The sequence below is a fragment of the Lissotriton helveticus genome, chromosome 5_1 (genome assembly GCF_964261635.1).
Source record: "Lissotriton helveticus chromosome 5_1, aLisHel1.1, whole genome shotgun sequence".
Lineage (NCBI taxonomy): Eukaryota > Metazoa > Chordata > Amphibia > Caudata > Salamandridae > Lissotriton > Lissotriton helveticus.
Window position 1 is genome coordinate 557,912,715 of NC_136065.1, and position 23,296 is coordinate 557,936,010.

Here is a 23,296-nt window from a genome sequence, read left to right on the forward strand (position 1 = left end):
TCTCTGACTCTAATGAGGAGGAGGAGCGGTAACCTACCACACTTGCACATCACAAAGGCTCTACCCACCACACTCACACATGGTTTGGACACTAGGCTATTGTGTCCCCCGACATGCTGCAGCCAGGGCAGGAAGGTAGGACATTTTTAGCATCTCGGACGGGGGTGAAAGTCTCTATTAACATCTCCTACTGCAAAGTGGGCACCAGGTATCAACAATGAACCCTGAAACCCAACTCGTTAGCACATGTATGGACCTGTGGATGCTACAGAAGAAATATTGCTGTGCTGTGTTGCTGCCAGAAGGACTGCTACCCAGCTGTCGTATTACTCTGCTGCCCTGCTTGCTGAGAAGGAAGAGAGAGCCTGCACCATTCATTCCAGGCTGAAGTGAATCTAAGGGTTCAGTTGACTGACCTCTTGTTCTGAGGGTTCCTGCATCTGACCAACTGACTTGCTGCCTGGAATTGCAACTGGACCTGCCTTAGCCTTGCTGGCCTCTGCCAGTTGGAGTTCTTGAAACCCAAGAGGAGCTTCTCAGGTCCTCGACCCTTGGTGTGGTGTCAGTGGAGCTGCACCACAAAGAAAAGGAGAAATCCTGAAGTATTGGGCTCTTCGTGACTTCAACTGGGCCTTTTGTGCCAAGATCTTGCCGCACTGCAATGCAAAGTTCTGGTGAGTGCTACTCTTCATGCCAGAGCCACCGCCAACCTCACAGGAAATACAAGAGCTTCACTTGCGCAACAGCATCGGCAACCTGTTGTAATCCCCAAAGCAAAGCTTCAGCAACAACTGTCAATGACACCTGACTGGATCTGCACGCTACAAAGATGAACATCCATGATGATTAACTTGTTTCTCACACTACATTGACGACCATCCGCGATGCTCTGCCTGCTCCTTGTGACCCCCTCCATCACAAACAAAATTCTTTACACTTGACTTTTGAAGGTAACTCTTTCAGCTGGATTAACCTTGTCCTGTGTCCGTCCCGCACGCCATCGCGGTCAGCCTGAAGTTGTGACTTTTGCCTGATCTCGCACGACCAGATAATCAAAAGTGGTGCTTTGTTCTTTTAGGCACTATGCTTTCCCTAAATCTCTGAAATTGCATACCCCCTGTTCTACTGATTGGATGTTTATCAATTTGGTCTCATATAACTTATTAAATTTTACTCTATTGTCTTAATTTGTGGGCGATTAATTTGGTTAATTTGAGGTTTGCTTGTGTTTCACCCTGACAGAGATTGTGGTTGCTGCTTCAGTAGGATTCCACCCCCTCAACCATTAACACAATTTTCAACAATGCTGAATATATAACTTGTTGCTGCTACCAGTTAGCTCAGAGAGTAATGTACAATGGCACCATTTTGAATAATATCTCTATATAATATTTAAACACTTCCTCTACTCCCTATGTATGTAGGGTAGCCCTCAAGTTGGCAGCAAACACATCCCGCTACCTCTCTATTCAGGAGATGTTGCACTTTATCTCTAATACAAAATGGTTTCCAATTGTCATTCACAGCCTATGTAAGTGATGGTTACTCTACTCGAGAGAAATATCAACCAACATCTTTAAACTGTGCAATCTCACTTGGGCTGAAAACCGAAAATTAAGGACATGTGGGGTAAAATGTAGAGACTGAGGTGTGCAACAACATTCAGGTTGGTCACAGTTTTCACAACATTCACAGTTTCCACTAAGGTGCATGCTCGTTTATACACCAAGACTCACTCATGAGGAAATTAAAAGCGGGGTGGAGTGGCACTGTCACCCTCTGTCTTGTCTTGGTATTAAGTCAAAGGTAAAGTACTCTATTAACAAATGGATTTGTTTTCCCTTATAACTATAAAATATAACAGCTTGGATGTTCGTACAGCCCTCCACAAGAGTGAATGTACAAAGAAACTATTGTGGCACCCTTATACAGAAAATGCAGATACACTTAGTCTATGTTAATCTCACCCTTATATCCTGAAAGAGTACTGAGGGACTGGTCCAAAAATAAAGTCATATGAATCGAGTGGTATTTCTACCTTTGAGAGAGTGGGTGGCCTTGATTTCCCAGAGGGTGACAAAGGGGTAATTCATTTTCAACTTGTTCCCAGGCTCACAATGATATCCGGTGTTCCATGTTTATACTTGTAAGTCAAATATTCAGAATAAACATTTGTTTATTCACATTACTAATGCTATTAGCCGCAGAAGTGGCAGCAGCAATAGTTTGGGTATTGGTATTGATATCATACTTGCAGCAGTTCCAGACTATCACTCCAGTAAAATAAATTCTCAAATCTTTAGCTGTTAGAACTATGGTATGTATATCTGAAGCCATGCTAAAAGACCTTTAAAATAATAAATAATAACCCACTCCCAAAAACCTTAACATAATATTTCACCCACAAAAACAATAAATGAAATTACCAAACAAGTGGTTCACTAGAGAGCAGGCTAAGCTGAAATAAACAGCCTTAACCACTGGCACTGGCATTAAGCAGCGTTGGATCAATGATAAGGCCTAGTGAAAGAAACATGAAAGAAGCGATCATACAGCTGTTAAGGGACAAAAAGGACCACAAAACAAATCGAATCAGCAAGGCAACAACCCTAAAAAAAGAGAGCTCTTCAGTATACACTGTGAACTACTTATCAACCTAGGTGGCGTTATTAATAACCTTTGTGATAGTAGGATTTGAATATTGCAGAATGGTGTACAATACACTACCAAAAATTGTCAGTATCAGATGCAAATTTGCCAAAGTCAGGCTGCCAGACTCATCCTAAATCTGAATATGTACTGCCACATTAGGGCAGCCTGTAAAGCACTTCATTGGCTCCCAGTGAACAATAGGATCACGTTTAAAGTGCTCTGCAGTGTCCATATGGCGTACTGGGGCAACAGGCCAAGATTACCACACAGATCTTCACCCCATTAAAAGCGAGCATGACCTTATGGTCTATATATGTTGGCCCAATGACTATAAGCCATGAGAATTTGGGGCTCGTTCCTCGTTCGCACTTGCTTTTCAAGAACCTGGGCATCATATTGGAACAGGAAGTCTCCATGTCCCAACATGTTTGCAAGATAACAGCTAACTGTTTTTCTATTCTAAAAATGCTGAGTGGGATCTTTAAGTACCTCCTGAATAATGTACGTAAAACAGTTATTCATGATCTCATAATGTCTAGATTAGATTACGGAAACACAGTTTATATGGGCATTTCTGAGCCCTTGCTTGCTCAAATTCAAATGATCTAAAAGTCAAATTCTAGATTAATTCTAAATCTACTCCAGTCCATATGTCTCAGCAACTGCATGACCGTCAATGGATTCCAGTTTGGAGGAAATGCTCTTCGCAGCCCTTTGCCTTAACCACAATGCACTGTATGGGTCTGGCCCGAATTATCTTCTGGACCATTTTGTTCCTTATCCCTCACAATGCAAACGTTGCTTATATATGGCCACCCTCGTGTCTATTCCAGGGATCCTTTGCACCTGATATGCTTTTTCGTATCTGGCGCAACAAACTGGAATGCATTGCCCTTGTATTATTTATGACTTGAGGTTCTCCTTTGTTCAGCAGCATCTGGAAACTTGGATGTTTCCATGAGCGAAATCTGGCTCTCTGTGTTTTTACTATTTTGGGCCCACCTTCAATGCTTTTAGTGCCAGGAAACACTAGCTTGGTATTACAGTGCTCCACAAAATTGAACTAATAACAATAATAATATTCTACTCATGTAAGTAAACAAAGACCACTTAAGTATACAAGCAGTTCAGGGTCTTGACTATGGAACACATAACCCAGGCTGATGACAGAACTATACGGCACACTTTCAACTTAAACTCTTGTGCATGGGGATAGGAATATTGACCATCAGTACCATCAATGAATGGACTCCATTTCACCATTGCTTCTCTATGCACTGACTTTGCTATTCTTAGTAATGCTCTGAAGTAATGGAAAGGTGACTTGCAGCGCTGTACAAAACACATTAATGCATAATAAAAAGTGGATTTACTAAAGTGGGGCTGTGCGGAGTGTAAAATCTCCCTGACTTTGCTTGTGTGTGACTGGTAGCCCCAGTTCTAAGAGTCCGGTTTACATTCTGTACTTTTCATTGCATATCCTTCTCTTAACCCTTCACCAGAAAATCAGAGGCTGATATAGGTCTATGAAGAGGAGAAGGTGTCAGTAATGAAATGCTTCTTGGGGGTACCAAGGGTGCATGGTGTCACTTCTGCAATCCCTGGCATTTTAAACATTTGACATGCATGATTACCCATCACACCAGTAGATCAACTATAAATAAGAACATTTAATAGAGAACAAGGCCATTGTAAAGTATACTTTGGCCTAGGGTGAATGCCTTGTATAGAATATGAGTGTGGAATGTAACCCCCCAATGGAAAGATTGTATTGATCATCAAGCTAGCATTCATAACGTAGACCTGGTCGGATAACGCATCAGGGCCCGACCTAGTCAAATCAATTCCCCCCGGGCTTTTCCTGTCACACACAAGACAGACCCAATAGGAGAGGTGGAGGATTAACAGTCATTTTCCATAATACTTCCTGGAGGCCATTGGGACACAATTAGAGGATGGCCTTTGCTCAAATTTTGTCAACATTTTGGGGGATTTCAATTTTTATCTCGAAGATGGTAAAGACCCCAACACTGTAAAATTGAGCCAAATGGTGAGTGATGGGAACCTCAAGCAGCTGGTAGAAGGTCCTACCCATGTAGCTGGACATACCCTTGATGGGATCTTTTCCAATCATCCCAATTTGACATGCACAGATGTGTTCCCGCTTCCTTGGACAGATCACTCTGCCAACCTATTTGAGTTAGTGCGGACAACGCATCCTCCAAGCAATTTTGAGCCGGAGGATAAGACAGCTATTAGGGTTTGGAAAGAGATTAATAGCACAGAGCAAGGCAACCTACTGAAAGCCACAGCTCGCAACTTACCAGAGGGAGTTGATGATGCAACAGTGGCCTACAATGAATGGTAAGAGGCTGCTGGCAATATACTCATCCAGGTAAAATGATGGACCCCTAAACGGGTCCATCCTTCTACCCCCTGGTATTCAGAAGAATGGAGTACACAAAAACGGGCCTGCAAACAATTAGAGCAATTTTGGAGGATTGGCTACCAGAAGATGGATAAAGAGGCTTACAAAGCAAGTTTCTCTCTCTATAAAACTACTCTTAGACACCAAAAAGAGGTTCTCATCTGAACAGATCAATCTGGCTAAATCCTCCTCCAAGGAACTATTTAGGACTCTTGTTAAACTTACGACACCCAATCCGTCCAAAATACAAAGTAGTCCTGAACTTTGGGAAAATCTCACTTCCTCTTTTCAGTTAAAGGTGGAAGCCATTTTCTCATCATTTGCTCTGAATAAGGCTCACGACAACAAAGTGTCCACTGGTATGGTGTCTTCTGTGTCTAATACAACTCCAACACTAGATAGCTTTTCTCCCCTAGAGATACATGATTTAATCAAACTTCTGATGTCGATTCAATCTGGCTCACCTTTGGATCCATGCCCTGCCTCTGTGACCAAACAAATCCCAGATTATGTTGGGGCAACTCTTACTCCCTTGTTCAACGCTATTCTTAAGTCAGGGCATTTTCCTAAAATATGGAAGATGGCTTCCTTTCAGCCTCAGCCCTAAAAACAAAAGCCCCAAGGACCCAAACAATTATAGGCCTATCTCCCATTACCAGCAAAAATTATGTAGAAAGCCTTGAAGGTGCAACTCAGCTGGTTCTTGCTGACCAATAATATACTGGATCCAATCCAATATGGATTCAGAGCTGAACATAGCAATGAGTTGGATTTGATCAAATCCACCGAGGAGGTTAGGGAGGCCCTGGACCAAGGAGACGTCGCTATTCTGATCATGTTAGATATCTCGGCGGCCTTCGATATGGTCCATCACAGGGTAATGATGGACAGTTTAGCAGGAAATGGAGTTCAAGGCAGGGCCTGGAATCTCCTGAGGTCCTTTCTCAAGGACAGAGTGCAAACAGTGGACCTGGATAAGGCTAGGGTCAAACCCTTCTACCTTCCCTGTGGGGTGCCTGAGGGTCCTCCCTGAGCCCCCCACTTTTTAATATTTACGTAGCTCCACTGGGAGCCCTTATAAGGTCTTTCGGGTTCCAACTGACATCATAGGCGGTTGATACACAGATTGTTCCGTCCCTTCGGCATCGCCATGAATCTGAAACTGGAATAAAATGTCATGACTGTATGAAAGCCATCAAGGTGGCGGAGTGAGGATCTGCGCCGAGTAGCTCACCTGGAGGCTCTCTCTCTCTCCCCTCTATGGAGTAACGATTACGATGCAGCAGCCGCGCTGAAAGCTTCGTGCTTTGACCCCAGAAAGGGAGCAGGTGTTTTCTGTAAGAAAGGATAAAACTTGCTGACGGTTTCAGGAGGAACTTCAACGTAGCGCTAGCGGTGGCGTTTTTTCATCGATGCTCCGGCTTCCAGACACAGCCAAGCTCTTCCGGCGGACGATTCACGGCCTGCTGGGGAGCTCAGGGCTCAGCTGGTTCGGTCTCAATCTTCGCGCGCCGCACACCTGGTGGCCAAGGAGGATGTCCCCGAAGAACCCTCCACGGACAACGCGGAACAGCAGACAGCCGGCAGGAGCCGCCGCACCTCCTCTCCCTCCCCCTGCCGTAACTTCACAAGCTTTGGTAGCAACTACGGTAACAGTAACGTCTCTCACAGTCACTGCAGCCCCAGGGGGTGCTGGTAATACTACATTGGAAAACGTTTCTTGCGCTGCCACGGACGGAGGGAAAAAGGAAAAGAAAACACCCTCCTCTTCAGTTGGGCCGACGGAAGCAGCACCGGTGCCTAACACGATGGGAGGTCCGGACCGGGAGAATGGAGATATCGACAGACAGGTACAGAGACCTTTTAATTTACCCCCCGGTGCACACATCAAAAAACCTGATCAGACTGCAACTAAAGCTGCAACTAAATTGGTGGCTAAATCAATGGCAGGAAGGGGGGTGCTGACTGGGAGTGAAACTACCAGTGCACCTCACACCTTAGCCACTGGAAAATCAGGGGAACATTACAGAGCAACACCCCTGTGGCTTCTGAAGGAACTTATAGTAGTTCTTCAATAGAACATTCAATGGTACAGACTAGTGAATCAGTTGCTACCAAAGAGGTTGGAATGTTGGATAATTTATGTCCTGATATAAGTGCAGACACACAGACTTCCACAGGAGGAACGAATGCTGACAGCATGGGTTCACTACCATCTATTGAACCAGCTACTACTGTCCCTGCAGCTGAGGCAGACGGGTCAGTGGAAGATAGTGTGGCGCCTATAAAACCTATAAAACTTGTAGAACCTATGGAGTGCACAGAGTCTATTGAGTCTATTGAATTGATCGAACAAGGCTCCTTCGAAGATTTGGATGCCGAAACAGATGACGAGCTGGCTGGGAAGGGGGAGAAGGACGACCACTTAGATAATTTGACAAAAGCACGAACAAATAGAGGGCGTAAACATAAAAGCAAGCCTAGAGCAAAGAAAGGCGGCAAGGCTGGCACCTTATTAAACCGGCCTATCTCAAACAATAATCAAACTTCGACAAAGATTTTTTGGGACAAAAGTCCACTGAGAAAATGGATTGAAGCTAAAGGCTTAGTTAAAAACATGACATTGAGACTATCAGGAGCCAGCCCCACAAAGTCAATGCCTATCATAGATGTGCCCTGCACCACCATCAGTCCTATCACTTTGGAAAGCAGTGCCCTAATCACTTCATCTAATTCGCCACTGGACGGATTAACCGATCAAGCACTGCTGCCGAGGCATGAGTCTGTTGCTGACTCACCCATAATAGAAGCTGATACTCTACAATCTGACGCAATTGCCACTACCTCAGCGATAGATGCCACCCCTCCCTCCCCTGCGGGTTCTTCTCTTTTATCAACACCTCCTTCAGCCAATCCAGAGATAGGTAAATATTTGAGTGATTCTAAAAAGGGACACAGTCGAAGACAAGAATCAACTGATTCTTCTCCACTAGACATAATATTCCAATTACTGAGCAATCAACGGGCTGAAGCGCAGGAACACTATCTACAATTGAGGGAGGACAATAGCAAAGTACAATCTTCCTTACAGGAACTCACACCAAATTCGGGGGGATATCAAAGGATATTGTTGAACTGCAACAACGGGCGGTCGAGATGGCGGAAACGAGTACGAAAACGACGCTTGCAGTTGACAAACACGAGACCCAACTTTCAGTGCTTCAACAGAAGGTTGAAGATTTGGAGAATTAGTAGAGACGATCTAATCTAAGACTTTTTGGTATACCGGAGGGATCAGAGGGATCTGATCCGAGGGCCTACTTAGTGGGGTTGTTTCAGAAAGCATTCCCAGACCTAGCGGACTGGGACTGGGATTCACAAATCCAGCGAGCTCACCACCTTCCTCTGGTTCAGAGAAACAGGGAGAACCAATTTCCACGTCCCTTTCTAATTTTTTTGGGCAATTTTTTATTGCGTCGGGCTGTTTGGCAGAGAGCTCGTCCTAATTCCCCTGTAGCTATTGGTGAACTCTCAATTTTTGCTCGCTCAGATTTAAGTAAAGAAACAATGAACAGACGGTGGATGCTGCGCAAGCTGATAGATCCAATTAAGTCTAGCGGGGGTCAGGCATTCCTTCAAGGACCTGCTTGTCTCAAGGTCATTAAAAACGGACGTACTCATTTTTTCACAGATGCAAAGGAAGCAGAAGCATATTTAGCTGGTACCATCGCAGACAAGAGCAAGACTTAAAACCAGCCCAAGAATCGGCTGTATTAGCATGCGTAAAATGCTAACTCTTATCAGAAGCTTCTGCATTTAGGAAACATTAGTTGCACGGGGGGTTTTCTTAATCTTATGCATCATTATGAACTTGAAAAACGTGTTGTTTGCTTCTTTTCAACTTTAGCTCACAAACTGTCAAAGATAGAGGGAGGGTGGGGGCCTCTTGAGGTGACATGCTATCCAGGCTGCCTCTCCAGCGGCAGCAGACGCAGAAGGGTGACTCTTCCCCGGCCGGGGTAAGAGCTAGGGGGGAGGGGGGAGGGAGGGTGCTTTTCTCCGCAAGATGGGGGGTCGGAGGGGGGGGATTAGAAACATTTGTTGACAGGTCGACGGGGCAGATTGCTGCGAGGACATTCTAATTTTTTTTGCTGTTTTGTGTACTATTGGCATCAGAATTAGGAAACTTACTAGGACCTTTGGACACTTCGGACACTCAGAGACAGGTTTAAGGTTTTTTCTTACTTTTAAATGTATGAAATCAAATGTTTAGCTTGGAATGTAGCGGGGCTTAATAGTAAAAACAAAAGGCGCTTGATAAAAGAAGAATTAAAGTTGCATAACCCTCATGTTGCTCTCTTATCTGAAACACATATTGCAGGGAAGGATAAGAAGGTACTCAACCAATTGGGATACGACATCGTAGTTTGCTCCACTTTTGGGCACCCCACAAGAGGGGTTGCTATTCTTAAGGACAAACGATTTAGGGCTGAAGTAATACAAACCTCCAGTGGTAAGGGTGGCAGATGGGCAGTCGCGCAGATTAGTTTCGAGAATCACAAATATGTTCTGTGTGTGGTTTACGGTTCTAATACAGATGAGCCTATTCTTTTTGACCAATTGAACATTAAACTCTTGGACTGGGAGGGAGAACTTATTATCATGGGGGATTTTAACTGCATCATGGACTACAGAATAGACACGACCAGGCTCGGTAGCTATCAAAGGATGCATAAAACCAGATCGTCCATTCTTGACCTATGCCGTATTCATAATATTAAAGGTGCTTGGCGATATTTATACCCAAAACCACCGGGGTATACTTATTACTCCGCGCCCCATCAACTGTGCTCAAGATTAGATATGGCATTAATAAGTGACAATCTATTGAAGGTCAGTTCCATGGCCTTATGCCCCCGTATCTCCTCTGACCATAACGCAATAATGTTGACTTTTACAACCACACACACCAGGGCTCCTCCCAGATCATTCTCCTTTCCCAGACACTTACTTTCAGATACACTTTATATGACGCAGCTAAAATTACATATTACAGAATTTATAGACATCAACTTAAACACAGCCACACTTTGTATGGTATGGGAGGCTTGCAAAGCAAGTATAAGGGGTTTCACCCAGGCCTACGTGATTAGACAAAATTCGGAACATAAAAAACACAACGACATGCTGATCTCAAAAATAACCACCCAAGAAGAGTTACTGTCCTCAGCACTCCGATTAAATCTATCAACGACTACAGAAATTGGCCTTAAACTTGGTTTATTAAAAAACGAGGCGAAGACTAAGTTTATACAGAAAAGTATCAATAATATACATAAGTTTAAAATAACACAATATGAGGGGTGGGACAAAATTGGAAAAATCTTGGCCTATAAAGTTGCCGAGGACAGAGCAGACTCTACAATAATAAATATTCGGGGGCCGGCAATAAGATCTATAACAATCCACAAGATATATTAGAACAATTCGCTGATTTCTATAGAACCTTATATACTCCAGAAACTGAGCCCAATTTAGATGATATACAGGAATATGTCGAAGAGCATTCTATAAACATTCAGAACACTTTAGAGTTGGAGTCATTATCTGACGATATAACTATGACAGAATTACATCAAGCCATGGCTCTATTACCAGTAGGAAAAGCGGCAGGGGAAGACACAACACCTCTTGAGATATATAAATCATGCTCAGAGGAGCTAGAACATCTTTTGTTGAAAGTTATCCAATCTGTAGGTTTAAATGGAAAAGCCCCTAAATCCTGGAATAGGGCGAAAATAATATTCTTCCTGAAGAAAGACAAGCCGAAGGAAGAAAGAGGGTCATATCGCCCTATTTCTTTGATAAATACGGATGCAAAAATTTTTGCAAACATTTTAGCATTAAGATTAGCCCCCATTATGCCTCAGATTATTAACCCACAGCAAAATGGGTTTATAACTTGGAGAGACACCACAATACATTAATATGGCCATCACGGCATTTGATGTAGCAGAGACTGAATCCACCCCACTCGGTATGATTCTCTTAGACGCGGAGAAGGCTTTTGACCGAGTGGGGTGGGACTTTCTCTGGTGCACACTGTCCAAAATGGGGTTTGGGGGACAATTTCTGCAGAGTATACAGGCACTCTGATAATCCAACGGCCTGCATTAGCTATGGGGGGCTGACCTCTCAAGACTTTCCAATCCAACGTGGTACTCGTCAGGGATGTCCCTTATCACCTCTTTTATTTGCCCTTTCATTAGAACCTTTTTTGTTTGCCCTCCAGTCCCAAATCCAGATCGTACCCTTTAGATCAGGCTCACAGGAGCTAAAAATAACAGCATACGCCGATGATATCGCGGTTTATTCAGAAGATATTGTTGAGGCACTAAAGGGAATTGCCCTAGAGGCCGGAAAATTCGGGAAGGTGTCTGGTTACAAACTTAATTTACAAAAGACACAAGTCATAGCTAGTTATACCCCAGCTGTGATAGTACCTGAGATCTGCAAAATTGCTACCTACCTAGGGGTCAAAATAACGGCTAAACTACAGGAAATTAACAACATAAACTATAATGAACTAATTAAATCCACTATTCTATCATTAAAAAAAAATGCCATAGATTACCCTTGAACCTAATAGGCAGAATAAACCTAATCAAGATGAAGGTATTGCCTAAATATGTGTATTTATTTCGATCTATCCCACTGGCGCTAAACAATCAGTTCTTCAAGAAACTTGATGGAGCACTTAGCAGCTTTATCTGGGGCTATAAAAAAGCGAGAAGGTCGTTGAATCTCATGAAAAATAATATAAACGAGGGAGGGCTTAATTTTCCTGATTTTAAATTGTATTTTTGGTCTGCTTTTGTTATTCGTCTTCGCTCTCTACTTAACGGAGGAGGGGCATTATTCTTCCACTCTTTCATGTTAAAATCCGATTCAAATATGTTTTTGTTTAGAACAAATGACCCCAATTACTACAAAAGGGTTAGATTTAAGACCGCAAGGGACATCACAAAGATTTGGGGGAATATACTAACCTTTTGTAAAACTAGCTTTTTTCACTCAAAGTTGCCGCTGTGGGGCAATCCGGGCCTTCCAAGTATCTTTAATGACAACATCGCACACGGCTGGTCCAGGTCAGGAATTACCGTTTTAGGGGATCTATACGGCACACAAGGATTCTTAGACTTTAACACCCTTAAATTGCTATACGACCTATCTGAAAACATGAGGTACAAACATTTACAGCTACATGATTATCTGATTAACAAAAAGCAAATTCTGGAGGTTTTTGATTGCGATATCTGGACCTGCTTATATTCCCTAAAAAATAAGTCAGTAATAAGCAAAGCTTACAGACTCCTAATAGATTTTAAATCAAACGATAGTGTAAAATTGGCTGATAAATGGAGCAGACTGTTGGGCTCAAATATTACACCCAAACAGATAGAGTGCTCCTTGACAAATATCAATAAACGAGTACGCTCATCTAGTCTAAGGCTTCAACAATTCAGAACAACCTGCATGTTGTATTACACCCCCGAAATAATCTTTAAATGGTCTCCTAATAATTCCTATAGTGATCACACAAAATGCCCTAAATGCCTTGTCGACGGAGCAGATCTGGCACACATGCTGTTTTCCTGTCCTAATCTTAAGGTCTTTTGGCTCTATATTCAGAAGGTTTTGAAAATGAAGCAAATCCAGCTGCCTACCCTTACGGCTGCTTCTGTTTTGTTAGACACCTATCCTGTCTCTATACCACATGCAGCCTTGGTTACAATACTTATGTCGTGTGCCAAGTTAACTTTGGCTAGAGCCTGGACCTGCTCTGAATCACCCACGGTTTGGGATTGGTGGGCACTTGTAATTGAGATTCACTCAATGGAACTAGCCTTAGCAAATATTAGGGGAACCCGCATATTAAGTAAACATGAAAAAAATTGGGGAACCTTTGTGGAACAATGACGCTCCATTTTTTTCTTTATTGAGTATAGGCCAATATTATGCTTTAATGAATTGACACTTACTGTCTTTAGCATAACATATTTTGTATGATTACTGAAAGAAACTTTTACAATTCCTTTTTTCTTTTAATAGAAAAACTCGTATTAGGGAATGAATTTTTTGTATCTTTTTCTTTCTTATCTCATGTCCTATCTGCTTTACTGAACTATACATTTATATCCGTTAACATATGTATTAATGATTTAATGTACTTCTTGCCTTGTCAGCCTGTTAACAATAAAAAGTTTAAAAGAAAAAAAAAAAAGACTGTATGAAAGCCATATCAGGATGGATGGCGTCCAACTGCCTCACACTTAATTCTGAAAAAAACGAATTCATTATTTTTGGTAATAATATGAATATCTGGACACCGGATTGGTGGCTGAAAGAACTGGGAACACTCCCAGAATCAGTTGAGAAAGCATAGAACTTGGGGGTGATTATGGACAATAAACTCACCTTTGGAGATCAGATAAGTGGGGTAGTCTCTTCTCGTTCTATCTTCTCAGAACCCTGAGGAAAATAAAGTTTCTTCTTTCTGGTGACAGCCTGAGGACAATGGTTACAGTCCTCATTATGTCCCGCTTAGACTACTGTAAAAGTGTCTATTTGACTATCCAAAAGAGACATATGAGCAAACCTCAAGTAGACCAAAACGCAGCAGCTAGGCTTTTGACAGATATGCCTAGGTTTGTCTCTGTCAAGAGGGAATTAGGACAGCTGCATTGGCTCCCAGTGAAACATCGGGCCCAATTTAAATCCCTCTGTACAGTCTTTAAGGCAATAAATGGAGTAGGTCCTGACTACTTGAAACAACAGTTGAAGTGGTATGTCCCGTCGTAGAACCTTGCGCTCTCAGGCAGCTAAACTGGTGATGGTTCCCTTGATCAAAAAAACCTGCTGGGGAGACAGGAGTTGCACTGCCTCTGTCGCAAAAGCATGGAACAATCTACCATTCCATCTTAGAAATTAAACTGAGCTCCTCTCCTTTAGGCGAGGGCTAAAAACCTGGCTCTTTACAATATAGGGCCAGATGTAGATAGCAAAATACCGGTCGGTAACGGCCGAATTCGGCCGTTACCGACCGGTATTTGGCTACCGAGATGTAGGGGGACTGTAACGCTGCAAATCGGTAATTTTACCGGTCGGTAAATATACCGGTCGGTAAAGTTACCGACCGGTATATTTACCGACCGGTAAAATTACCGACCGGTATATTTACCGAATGGGTAAAATTGATATGTAGGTGGGACTCTTCTGAGTCCCACAAGGCCTGCAAAATCGGTATTTTACCATCAAATTGTATTTGATGTTAAAATACCGATTCAGGTGTGCATGCACATGTGTGCATGCACACCTGTGCCATATGACAGGCAGACCTGCCCTTAGGGCAGGTATGCCTGCCATATGGCCCCCGAACCTTTTTTGGGGGTGCCAGAGGGTGTCAAAGTGACACCCCCTGCACCCTTGTCAAAATCGGTATTTACCGATCGGTAAATACCGACCGGTAATGCCCCATTCATTCCTATGGGCTTCAAAGCCCATAGGAATGAATGGAGCATTACCGGTCGGTATTTACCGATTCGGTAAATACAGATATTTACCGATCGGTAAATTGGAACATCTGGATGTTCCTACATACCCCCCCTTCTTATTTACCGATTCTTATTTACCGAATCGGTAAAATTCGGTAAATAAGAATCGGTAAATAAGTTTTACCTACATCTGGGCCATAGTTCTTTCACTCCCTGGGAACCATTAGACAGTGCTCAGTGCCACGACACCTTAGGGTAACACTCACGCTAGAATGTATTAACATAACCTAACATTGATCAGTTTATTTGATCAGTTATCGTGTGTATCCATGAGGTTTTGCAATGGTTTTCATTAGTTAGGCAATGAAGTTTATTATTTTGTTTATGATTTGTAGTAAGTACTTGTCCTATCTTAAGATCAATTAAACAGGTTTCCATTCTGCTTTCAAGTTAGCTAGAACCTGCCAAGTGAGGGCATACAATTCAAGGAGTGGATCCAGTGAGAGAAGGAAAGGTATGTAAACAAAAACTTGGTCATCATTTCAAGCACAATTCCTGAGCTTATATTACCAAGTATATTGTTTTAACATGTAGAGGCGACATAAAAAAAGAAAAGTTGAACTTGCATGCATCAAGTACCATCTGCCTCCACCCCACTTACATGGATCCAGCCTAAGGTGAGGAGGTTGTGCTGATCCTGTACACTGAACAACTCCTCCACATTCTCCACGTCACAATAGTCTGGTCCCGCGGACTGCTTTGGCACAATCACATGGGTGACGGTGAACTCATTGTGGTTCTGTTATAACAGAAGGACAACGCAGATGTGTTAGGTTCTTGCATCAATGAACATGGTTAATAACACCACTAAGAGCTAAACAAACTGCCAGCAGACTGGCAGGTCTCGCTTTTGTTTGCTGTGCCAACAAAAGGTACTCTTCCGTTAATGCCATGCTACACCCTACCTAGAAAGAGTTTATTTATAGGCACAGACAAAATTTCCTTTATATCAGCCTAGTCGTGTGTATATGTGTGGCTGTCACATGATGCTTGTTACACGAAGTTCCTGAACCTACACCATTACGCCAAGTGGCATAATACATTTTATCGCAGCAGCATAGGAACGACCAGAAGGCGAGCAGCTGTTGTTTGTGAAGCTTGTCTTTCTTGTTCTATTTTTATTAGCTCAAAATGCATCCCTGCGTCCAAACTTTACATGACAATGCTTTTTTTTCCCAAACAGATAGTATTAAATACCCGTTTTATATTTTGTTTAATTTTCCAGAATTTTATGTAATAACACAATAACAAATTACGCACATTTTGTGCATTCCCACATATTGCTCCGATGTGAAGAGTGCATGAAATATATTTATTGATTTGCTCCATCCAGTTCTGTTTTATACGGAATAAGTCAGACACGGCATTTCCTTTTATACAGCAGGTGTTCCCAGCAGATTTGCGGAATCAAGAAGTGTGTTTGGAACAATACGTTTGTAAGATAAAAGGGAAGGCATGGACAGAAACCAGAAATTCATGCCACAGTGGTTTCAAATATCAGACATTAATGTGATTAATGGCTGAAAGCATTTACCACAGTAGCACTTAATTTGAAGAAAAGTCAATTTAGATGCACTGTAAAGTAGTTTTCCTAATACTCCAATTGCATCAAAATGCCTACTTCATAAACTTTCAACTTCGAAAAGATTAAAGAAGATGTAGGAGAAACCTTTTCACATAACATAGGTCTGGCGTAAATTTAGCAAGATTTACGTAACGCAGCACGAAAATCTGCAGCATTGCATTGCGCATATGACAAAATCCAGTGCAGCACCAGATTTACTACATGCCCTGCGATGATAATGTGATTGGTCACAATGGCCTAAAAATGCCTTGCTTTCATGCTGCTAAACACAATTTAGGGATAGATGTACAAAAATCTAGAATTCATTTTCTTAATTGAGATTCTTACCAAATCACAATTAGGAAATCTTAATTCCGGATGTAAGAAAACATACATCTTTTAAATAGCTATTCCTAGTTGGTTTGCAAATTCCCCAACCTCATGAATATTAATGAGGTAAATCGCTATTTGCGACTCATAAGGAATCGCAGGGTGGCCTGCCGAGGTTAGCAGACCATCATGTCAGTGATTGCTTTTAATAAAGCAAACTTTTTTTTTTTTTTTTTAATGAGCCCATTTTCCTTCAAGGAAAACAGGTTGTTTAGAAAGAAAAAAAAAACTTTAAAGTTTCATTTTTCAACTGCCTGCTCTTTAAGAATATATATTTTGTACATTCTCAAAGGGGCAGGGGACCCTTGGAGAACTCTTCCCATATAAAACGGTTAACACTTCCTTTAGGAGTCGCTTTAAAATGAATGTTTTGCAACCGTAATTCAGTCGCAAAACATCCATACATACCACTGTGATTCTGTATTTGGAAGGGACGCCCTTAACACGCCCCTTCCAAATATCGGTATGTATGTGCAATTCCAAATTTCGATTCGGTAATGGACCAAATTGTAATTTGTTCTTTGTGCAAGCAGTGGCTTGCACGAGTTTGTACTCGAGGGATGCCATCCAGAACAAATTTCTTTGTGCAGTCAACTGCCCATGGGAAAATCACATAATATGTGTAATTTCACTTAAATTCTTCTTCTTATGCATGGAAATATCACAACTTTTCTATTTCCCATTGTCTGCGTGTGATACTAGAAAGTGTCAAGTAACTATTACATTACAGTCAAAGAATATTAGTTACAGCAATTGTCGCTCCCTTCACCTCATCATATGTCAAATTGTGTATCGGTGGTCGAAGTGGGTCATGCCTTGAAGATCAAAACTGGAAAAAGATACCACACATTTTATTTTTTACAGGGGTGAAGTATACAGTTGCACTGTTTTACGATGGGGGATGGTACTGGAGATCTATTGAAGGTATATATTAATGTATCGAATTTAAACTGCAAATGCACAGCAAACATACAGATGAATAAAAAAATAAAACTGTTTTCATTTCTAGGTTTAAACAGATTGTAGATGAAACTTCAGTTTCTTAAAAAATGTTATGCCATAAATAATATTAAAAACTAATACTGTTCACCCCTGTGCTAAAAACTGGAACAACTCCATTTAGAAACTATAATCAATCGTTTCCAGAGTGCTCTAGAAATGAGAACATAAGTGAAAAAGTGATGTACCAGATAAACTGCTGAATCCCTACTTGACACATGAAACCAAATGTTGACATCTTTTAAATAAAAAGGACAAACATGAACACTATGTACTCATTTTACGTTGAAGAGTCTTGAGAAATAGGTCATAAAAAATGTAGTTGTTGCATCATAAAAGCATGCAGAAAAGATTAGACGAGATGGAAATTGCTCGTTTGAATAGCATAGGTTTGTGCTAACTAAGATTCCATGATATTCTTTTTACGTGAAATAGAAATGTGAAAGTGATGACTCACATGTGGAAGTTTTATTAACCAGTCTTCTTTGGATAATGAGATATATATATATATATATATATGTGAAGAATTAATAGAACTAAATGTAAGTTACATAACTTTATGATGGATTATTGAAGAGTTGTTTTAATACTATTCTTTGCTCATGTTAAAGTGTGCACCAACCGACAACATGAAATGGTGCTGCACGTAAATGCTAATTCTAATTTCACTGAAACTTTCAGAGAATGTACTGAGAATTACCAGAAACGATTTTGTTGACTTACACTTTGAAATTATTCTATATGTTGGTACCTTCGAAATGCAGAAAAGTGCCATAGTTACATGTGCAAATTGCAATGGAATTAAAATGCTTTATAAATTACATAGATTTCAAAGTACATAGAGCTTCAGAAACTTTAGAATGAAACATGTATTCTCATCAATTTATATCATATATTTCATGAACTAGAATTCACTTAGGCTTGCATTTTCTTTCTCGTGCTCGAATCGGTTCTCATAAGGTCTCATACATTTGCAGTGTAGAATGAAACTGTGTTTCCGAATACAAGTTCCCCTGCACATACCAGGACTATTCGCAACTAAATTGATACAACGGGAACATGTGACATGAGAAAAGTTTCTTTCCATCTCACTCATGTGACTTTACTTAAAACGGATTGTTCGTAAGAATACATTTTGTATAATTCAACAGCTTAAGTGATGATTTCTTCCTTTTTCCTATAAAATTGTGTCTTCTTTACGCTGCTTTACAAACATCCTATACGAATGGACTGAGTGGTGTGATCTGATGAGGTGTCCCAGGAGGTGCCACCCCGGAAATGGGAAAATATATTATCCATTAGATTGATGATCAGACAACACACTTCCTACACATCCTCTTTGCCATTCGTTTAGACACATTCTTTTTGCCACCTTTCCCATGAGGATTGATTCCTATCAGACTGGGAGACAACTCTTTGTCTTGTAGACTCTCCTGGCTAGCACAGATGCTGTGTGTGCTATTCTCAGACTTCTTTCCCCCATGGGAAAGAATCTTTGGGCAGATATGATCCATAACCTTTCCTGAACTCTTCTTCTAGAAATCTGGAAATTCATGGACAGAGAACGAGAAATCTGATTATTCTATACTCTTAAATTTAAATGTTTGAGGTTGATGTATTTACTTCCTAAATTTGCTGATAAATTGCAACCATTTAAAAGCCTGTTTCTGTCTCTCTATGTCTGGCCTCCAATAATTGATTGTGCATTTACATAGTGTTAAAGAGGCATTGAAACTCTGATAGAGAAGTTTCTAGTCAACAGATCCTAATGTTACTATTGCTTTAACAAAGTTACTAGTTTGTATGATCCTAGCTCATTTAAAGTTTTTCAGGAGGTTTGGTCCAGCAGTAATAATTCTGTACCTGCATAGTGTAGTATTCAGAGTAATATATATGAATCATATTACGAGCTTGTAAGTCGGTTATCCAAATCCTGGTACACACTGGATAACTGGATTGGATCCCCTAGGACCAATCCCTCTTGGCACGGTTCAAGATCCATCAGAGGACCAAGTAAATGACTCGGAGATAAAGTGTCAGGGAAAGATGATTATCAAAATTAAATGAGCCCAGTGGCGTTACAGCAAAAGCACCCTCATCTGGTTTAGGAAACTATATTAGTTAGGTTATTAGAAGCTCCTACTACCTACTTGTCAACAAATGGGCAACTAATTGAAAAGGATTAGCACAATAAAGCTCAAATAATATTGAAATGGTTTGCTACATAGTGAGCACAGTTAGCCCGAATGGTATTTGTATTGTGAAATGGTCAGCTATAAACAACCTTTCTAGCCTATATAAATAAAATGAGGTCCTTTGCTGCACACAAATAGGCAGTGCACATAACGCATGTATCACAGTTACTTTTAGATTAAAACAGTGTAACCAATTGTGTCCCTGCTTTTTAGTTTGGTTTACTTTATGTACCATTGAAATGACAGAACTGTGAAGAGCAGCATTTTGAAATGCCCAAATTAAAATGAAATCTAGATAACAATTAAACTGAGAGATCCTTTCAATTATTCAATAATAACAACAATAAGAACATAGGTGCAGTATATGGCTCTTTTCACCGATACATGTAAATAACTCATGGATTTTCTATCTGCTCAAGACAGCATAAACTCAACACAATACAGATTTCACATGAAAGAAACAAAAGTTCAACTCTTACCAGTTTCCCACAGAGGATTCCGCAGGTCTCGATTCCCCGTGCTGTATTGGCATCTGCTAGCAGCAGAAACTTGTGCATAAGGTCTCTTGGTAAGACTACACTTCGGAGCCCTTCGACCATTTGAGCTAGTAATGAATAATAAAGGTGTCTGTGTTAAAATATGCTTCGCAACGTGTAGGCCATTTAACAACTTTAGATGTTTATGCATGAAATGTTACCAAAATAAAAGACTTTCCTCAAAGTCCACTCCCTTACTGTCGCATCAAATTATGTTTGGAGAAGGATCAAGAACTAGACTTTCTCGAATGGTGGTCGCTTTGGATGTGGTGTACGTAACTTCCTCTGTTCCCTTCTAGACCCAAATCAATATGAAGACCACTCACTATAGGGCTTTGTATTCATATTTGTTCACTGACCAGAACAGATAAAGGTACTAAGCTTTGTGTTCTTTTGTTGCTATTACAGATACCAAAAAACCACGGAACTGGTATGAAACAGAGATGGCACATTGCCTCCGCAAGGAGGTGAAGGTGACAATATGGTAAAAGCAAGCTAAGGAATTGGAGTTCAGGAACTAAGAGTGAGAGTGAGAGTAGGGTTAATGGTGAGTATGATGCAAAATGAGAGAACGTTTTTTTTCTGTGTCCATATCACTATGGAAGCAGTTTAAAAAAAGGAATCACTTCATTGGCAATATATTTCTAAAATGAATTTTAATCATTTATTTTGCTATATTCTGTGTGTGTTAAAAGAAAATAGCTTCTCAATCAATACATCATATTAATTAAACTGAAAAACATTCATTCTTATTGTACGGAAATAGCATTCCTGGGTTCTGATCCCAGAAGAAAAGCATTGTTTTTCTGTAGTAAGGAATAGCAGCACATGCACACTCCCTCCATTCATATGTATTATTTACCATTCTGATTAGTATCACTAGGGATGTTTTAAAAATAAAACATTGATCCATTCATTCATTGCATTAAAACGCCTCCACTCCTTTCTAAAGCATATCCATAATTAGATTAAGGCCATTTTTGGTACCTAATTTATTTATGCATCCTGCCTATAGAGATCTACCTATCTCCTTCCAGGTGCCTCAAAGCGCTAGAGGAACTACATAAACGAGGGAAGATAAGAGTCTCATTAGTAAAGGACAGGTCCCAGTCGAACATTCCTCAGTCACTGCTCTGACCAATTGAAGCGAATTGCATTAATGATGGAAAAAGTCAGCTTTCAGGTGTTTCCCGAAAAAGTTGTACGTTGGTTCTGGCCTGGGTTCGGTTTGCTCCACAACAGGGTCTCTGCAATTGTTCTGTGTTAAGTTTCATTGATAGTAGGTCTGGGCGTGAAATTCAGCTCTGCTCGCATATTTTGCTGAGTTTAACCCACTACACATAATGCATGGAGTTCCCAAAAAGTCAGAGCAAAGTCTTTTCATCACTCACGCTCACCAACATTAGGTTGGCGAGTGAGGAAAATCTTACTGCAGACCACCTCCCAGTGAGATTTCTCAACACGGACAGCCTTGGATGGCTGATACCACTCGCATTGAGAAACCTTCCGTTCGCATTGAGGAAGCTGTTGCTCAAGTAGAACATCTACACGAGCGGCAGGAAGAAACAGCGCCCTCTTGAGCTGCGCATGGTGCAGTTCGTGGGACACATCTGCTAAAAATCAGCATGAACCGCGCAACCTAATGCACTCCGCCGCTTATGGAACTCTGCGTACTATGCCCAGGCCTAATTGAAAGGTAAGCTTAGCCGATGTTGAATATAAATTTCTATTGTGCCAGCCAGAATGTGTAAATATTGAAGAGCAGATGTAAAAGGGATATTAGAGCTGCATTTTTGTTCCATTCAAAGGACAAGATAAGCTTTTCCCTGATGTTAGTTAGTGTCAGTCATTCTAGCTGGCCTGAACCGAGACTGGTGCAAATGAAGCATCAGTTTTATTATAATGTGTTACTGAAGTAATTTTGTATCCTTCATTTCTATGTTCTTGCGGTGGCGAGGGAATTAGAAATTAGTCATTAGTTGGTAAGGAATTTTGGGTCATTGGAGGATTTATTTAGTTAAGGTATGATTGTAGCATGCTTCAATGGTCCTGATATGACTGAGTTGATCGCAGTTGGAGATATACCTCAAGAGATAGGAAGAATGTCCACATACACACCACTGCACATGGTTCTGCAGGCATGCTCAAAGGTTGTATCCCTTGGAACATCCTTGCTACATCCTCTTTAGTCATTGGGTGAAATAAGGTAGGGAAAAATGAACTAAGGATGGAGTCACAGGAAGATAAATAGGTGGTGAAAGGTTGGTACACATGAGGTCAAGAATTTTTATAATTTAGGATTTAATTAACAATACACAGCATTGTTGTTTTGCAAAAAGGATGTCTTTCAAGGCTTTTGGGTTGGTCATGTCCTTGTAGAGGTTAAAATGATATGCCCTTAGTGATACGTTAAGCCTGTTTGTTTTTTAACTGCTTTGTGGTAGTTTCTTCTGCAAAGCAGCTTGATTTCTGCCAAAGAAAGCATTCAGATATTATCTATGCTATTTGTTTCAGTTTTATCCGGTGGGACCATCCCCCAAAACACTGATCTACATCTGCACTAATGCGGGAAATCATCTCATTAGCTTGAAGGCAAGAACGAACATTAAAAAATAATGCCTGGCACCTCCAGGGTGTCAAACCCAGCTCTCTGCTGAGATGATGTGAATAGGTCTATTGCTTCTCTCACCATTTTTTTATTCTCAGTGTGCTCCGTTTTCTGGGACACTAGCACCAAGATGATTTACTGGTATTAGCACGTTCTACAAAACCCCCTAACGTAACATAACATTTCAGAGCAACGGTTGTTAGATCTATTGCTATTATAAGCTCTGAACGAAAAAACTGAAAGAGCTATGCCAGAAAAACAGACATGTTGAGTTAGCACTGACTGCTCTTACTGATTGGCAACTCCACAT

The 23,296-nt window shown here is 41.1% G+C and overlaps 1 protein-coding gene across 3 annotated transcripts in view; it reads right to left on the bottom strand.

The window, feature by feature from the left end:
• STAMBPL1 (STAM binding protein like 1) overlaps positions 1–23,296 on the bottom strand; it is a 281,826-nt gene that overhangs the window by 60,850 nt on the left and 197,680 nt on the right. For all 3 annotated transcript variants that reach the window (XR_013594758.1, XM_078642881.1, XM_078642880.1), the window contains 2 exons: positions 20,322–20,446; positions 15,296–15,433 (listed from right to left, as the gene is read on the bottom strand). Coding sequence is in view for 2 of the 3 variants with exons in the window: in XM_078642881.1 (XP_078499007.1) it covers positions 15,296–15,433; positions 20,322–20,446 (263 nt within the window). In the remaining variant the exon portion in view is untranslated. The remainder of the gene's footprint in view (positions 1–15,295; positions 15,434–20,321; positions 20,447–23,296) is intronic.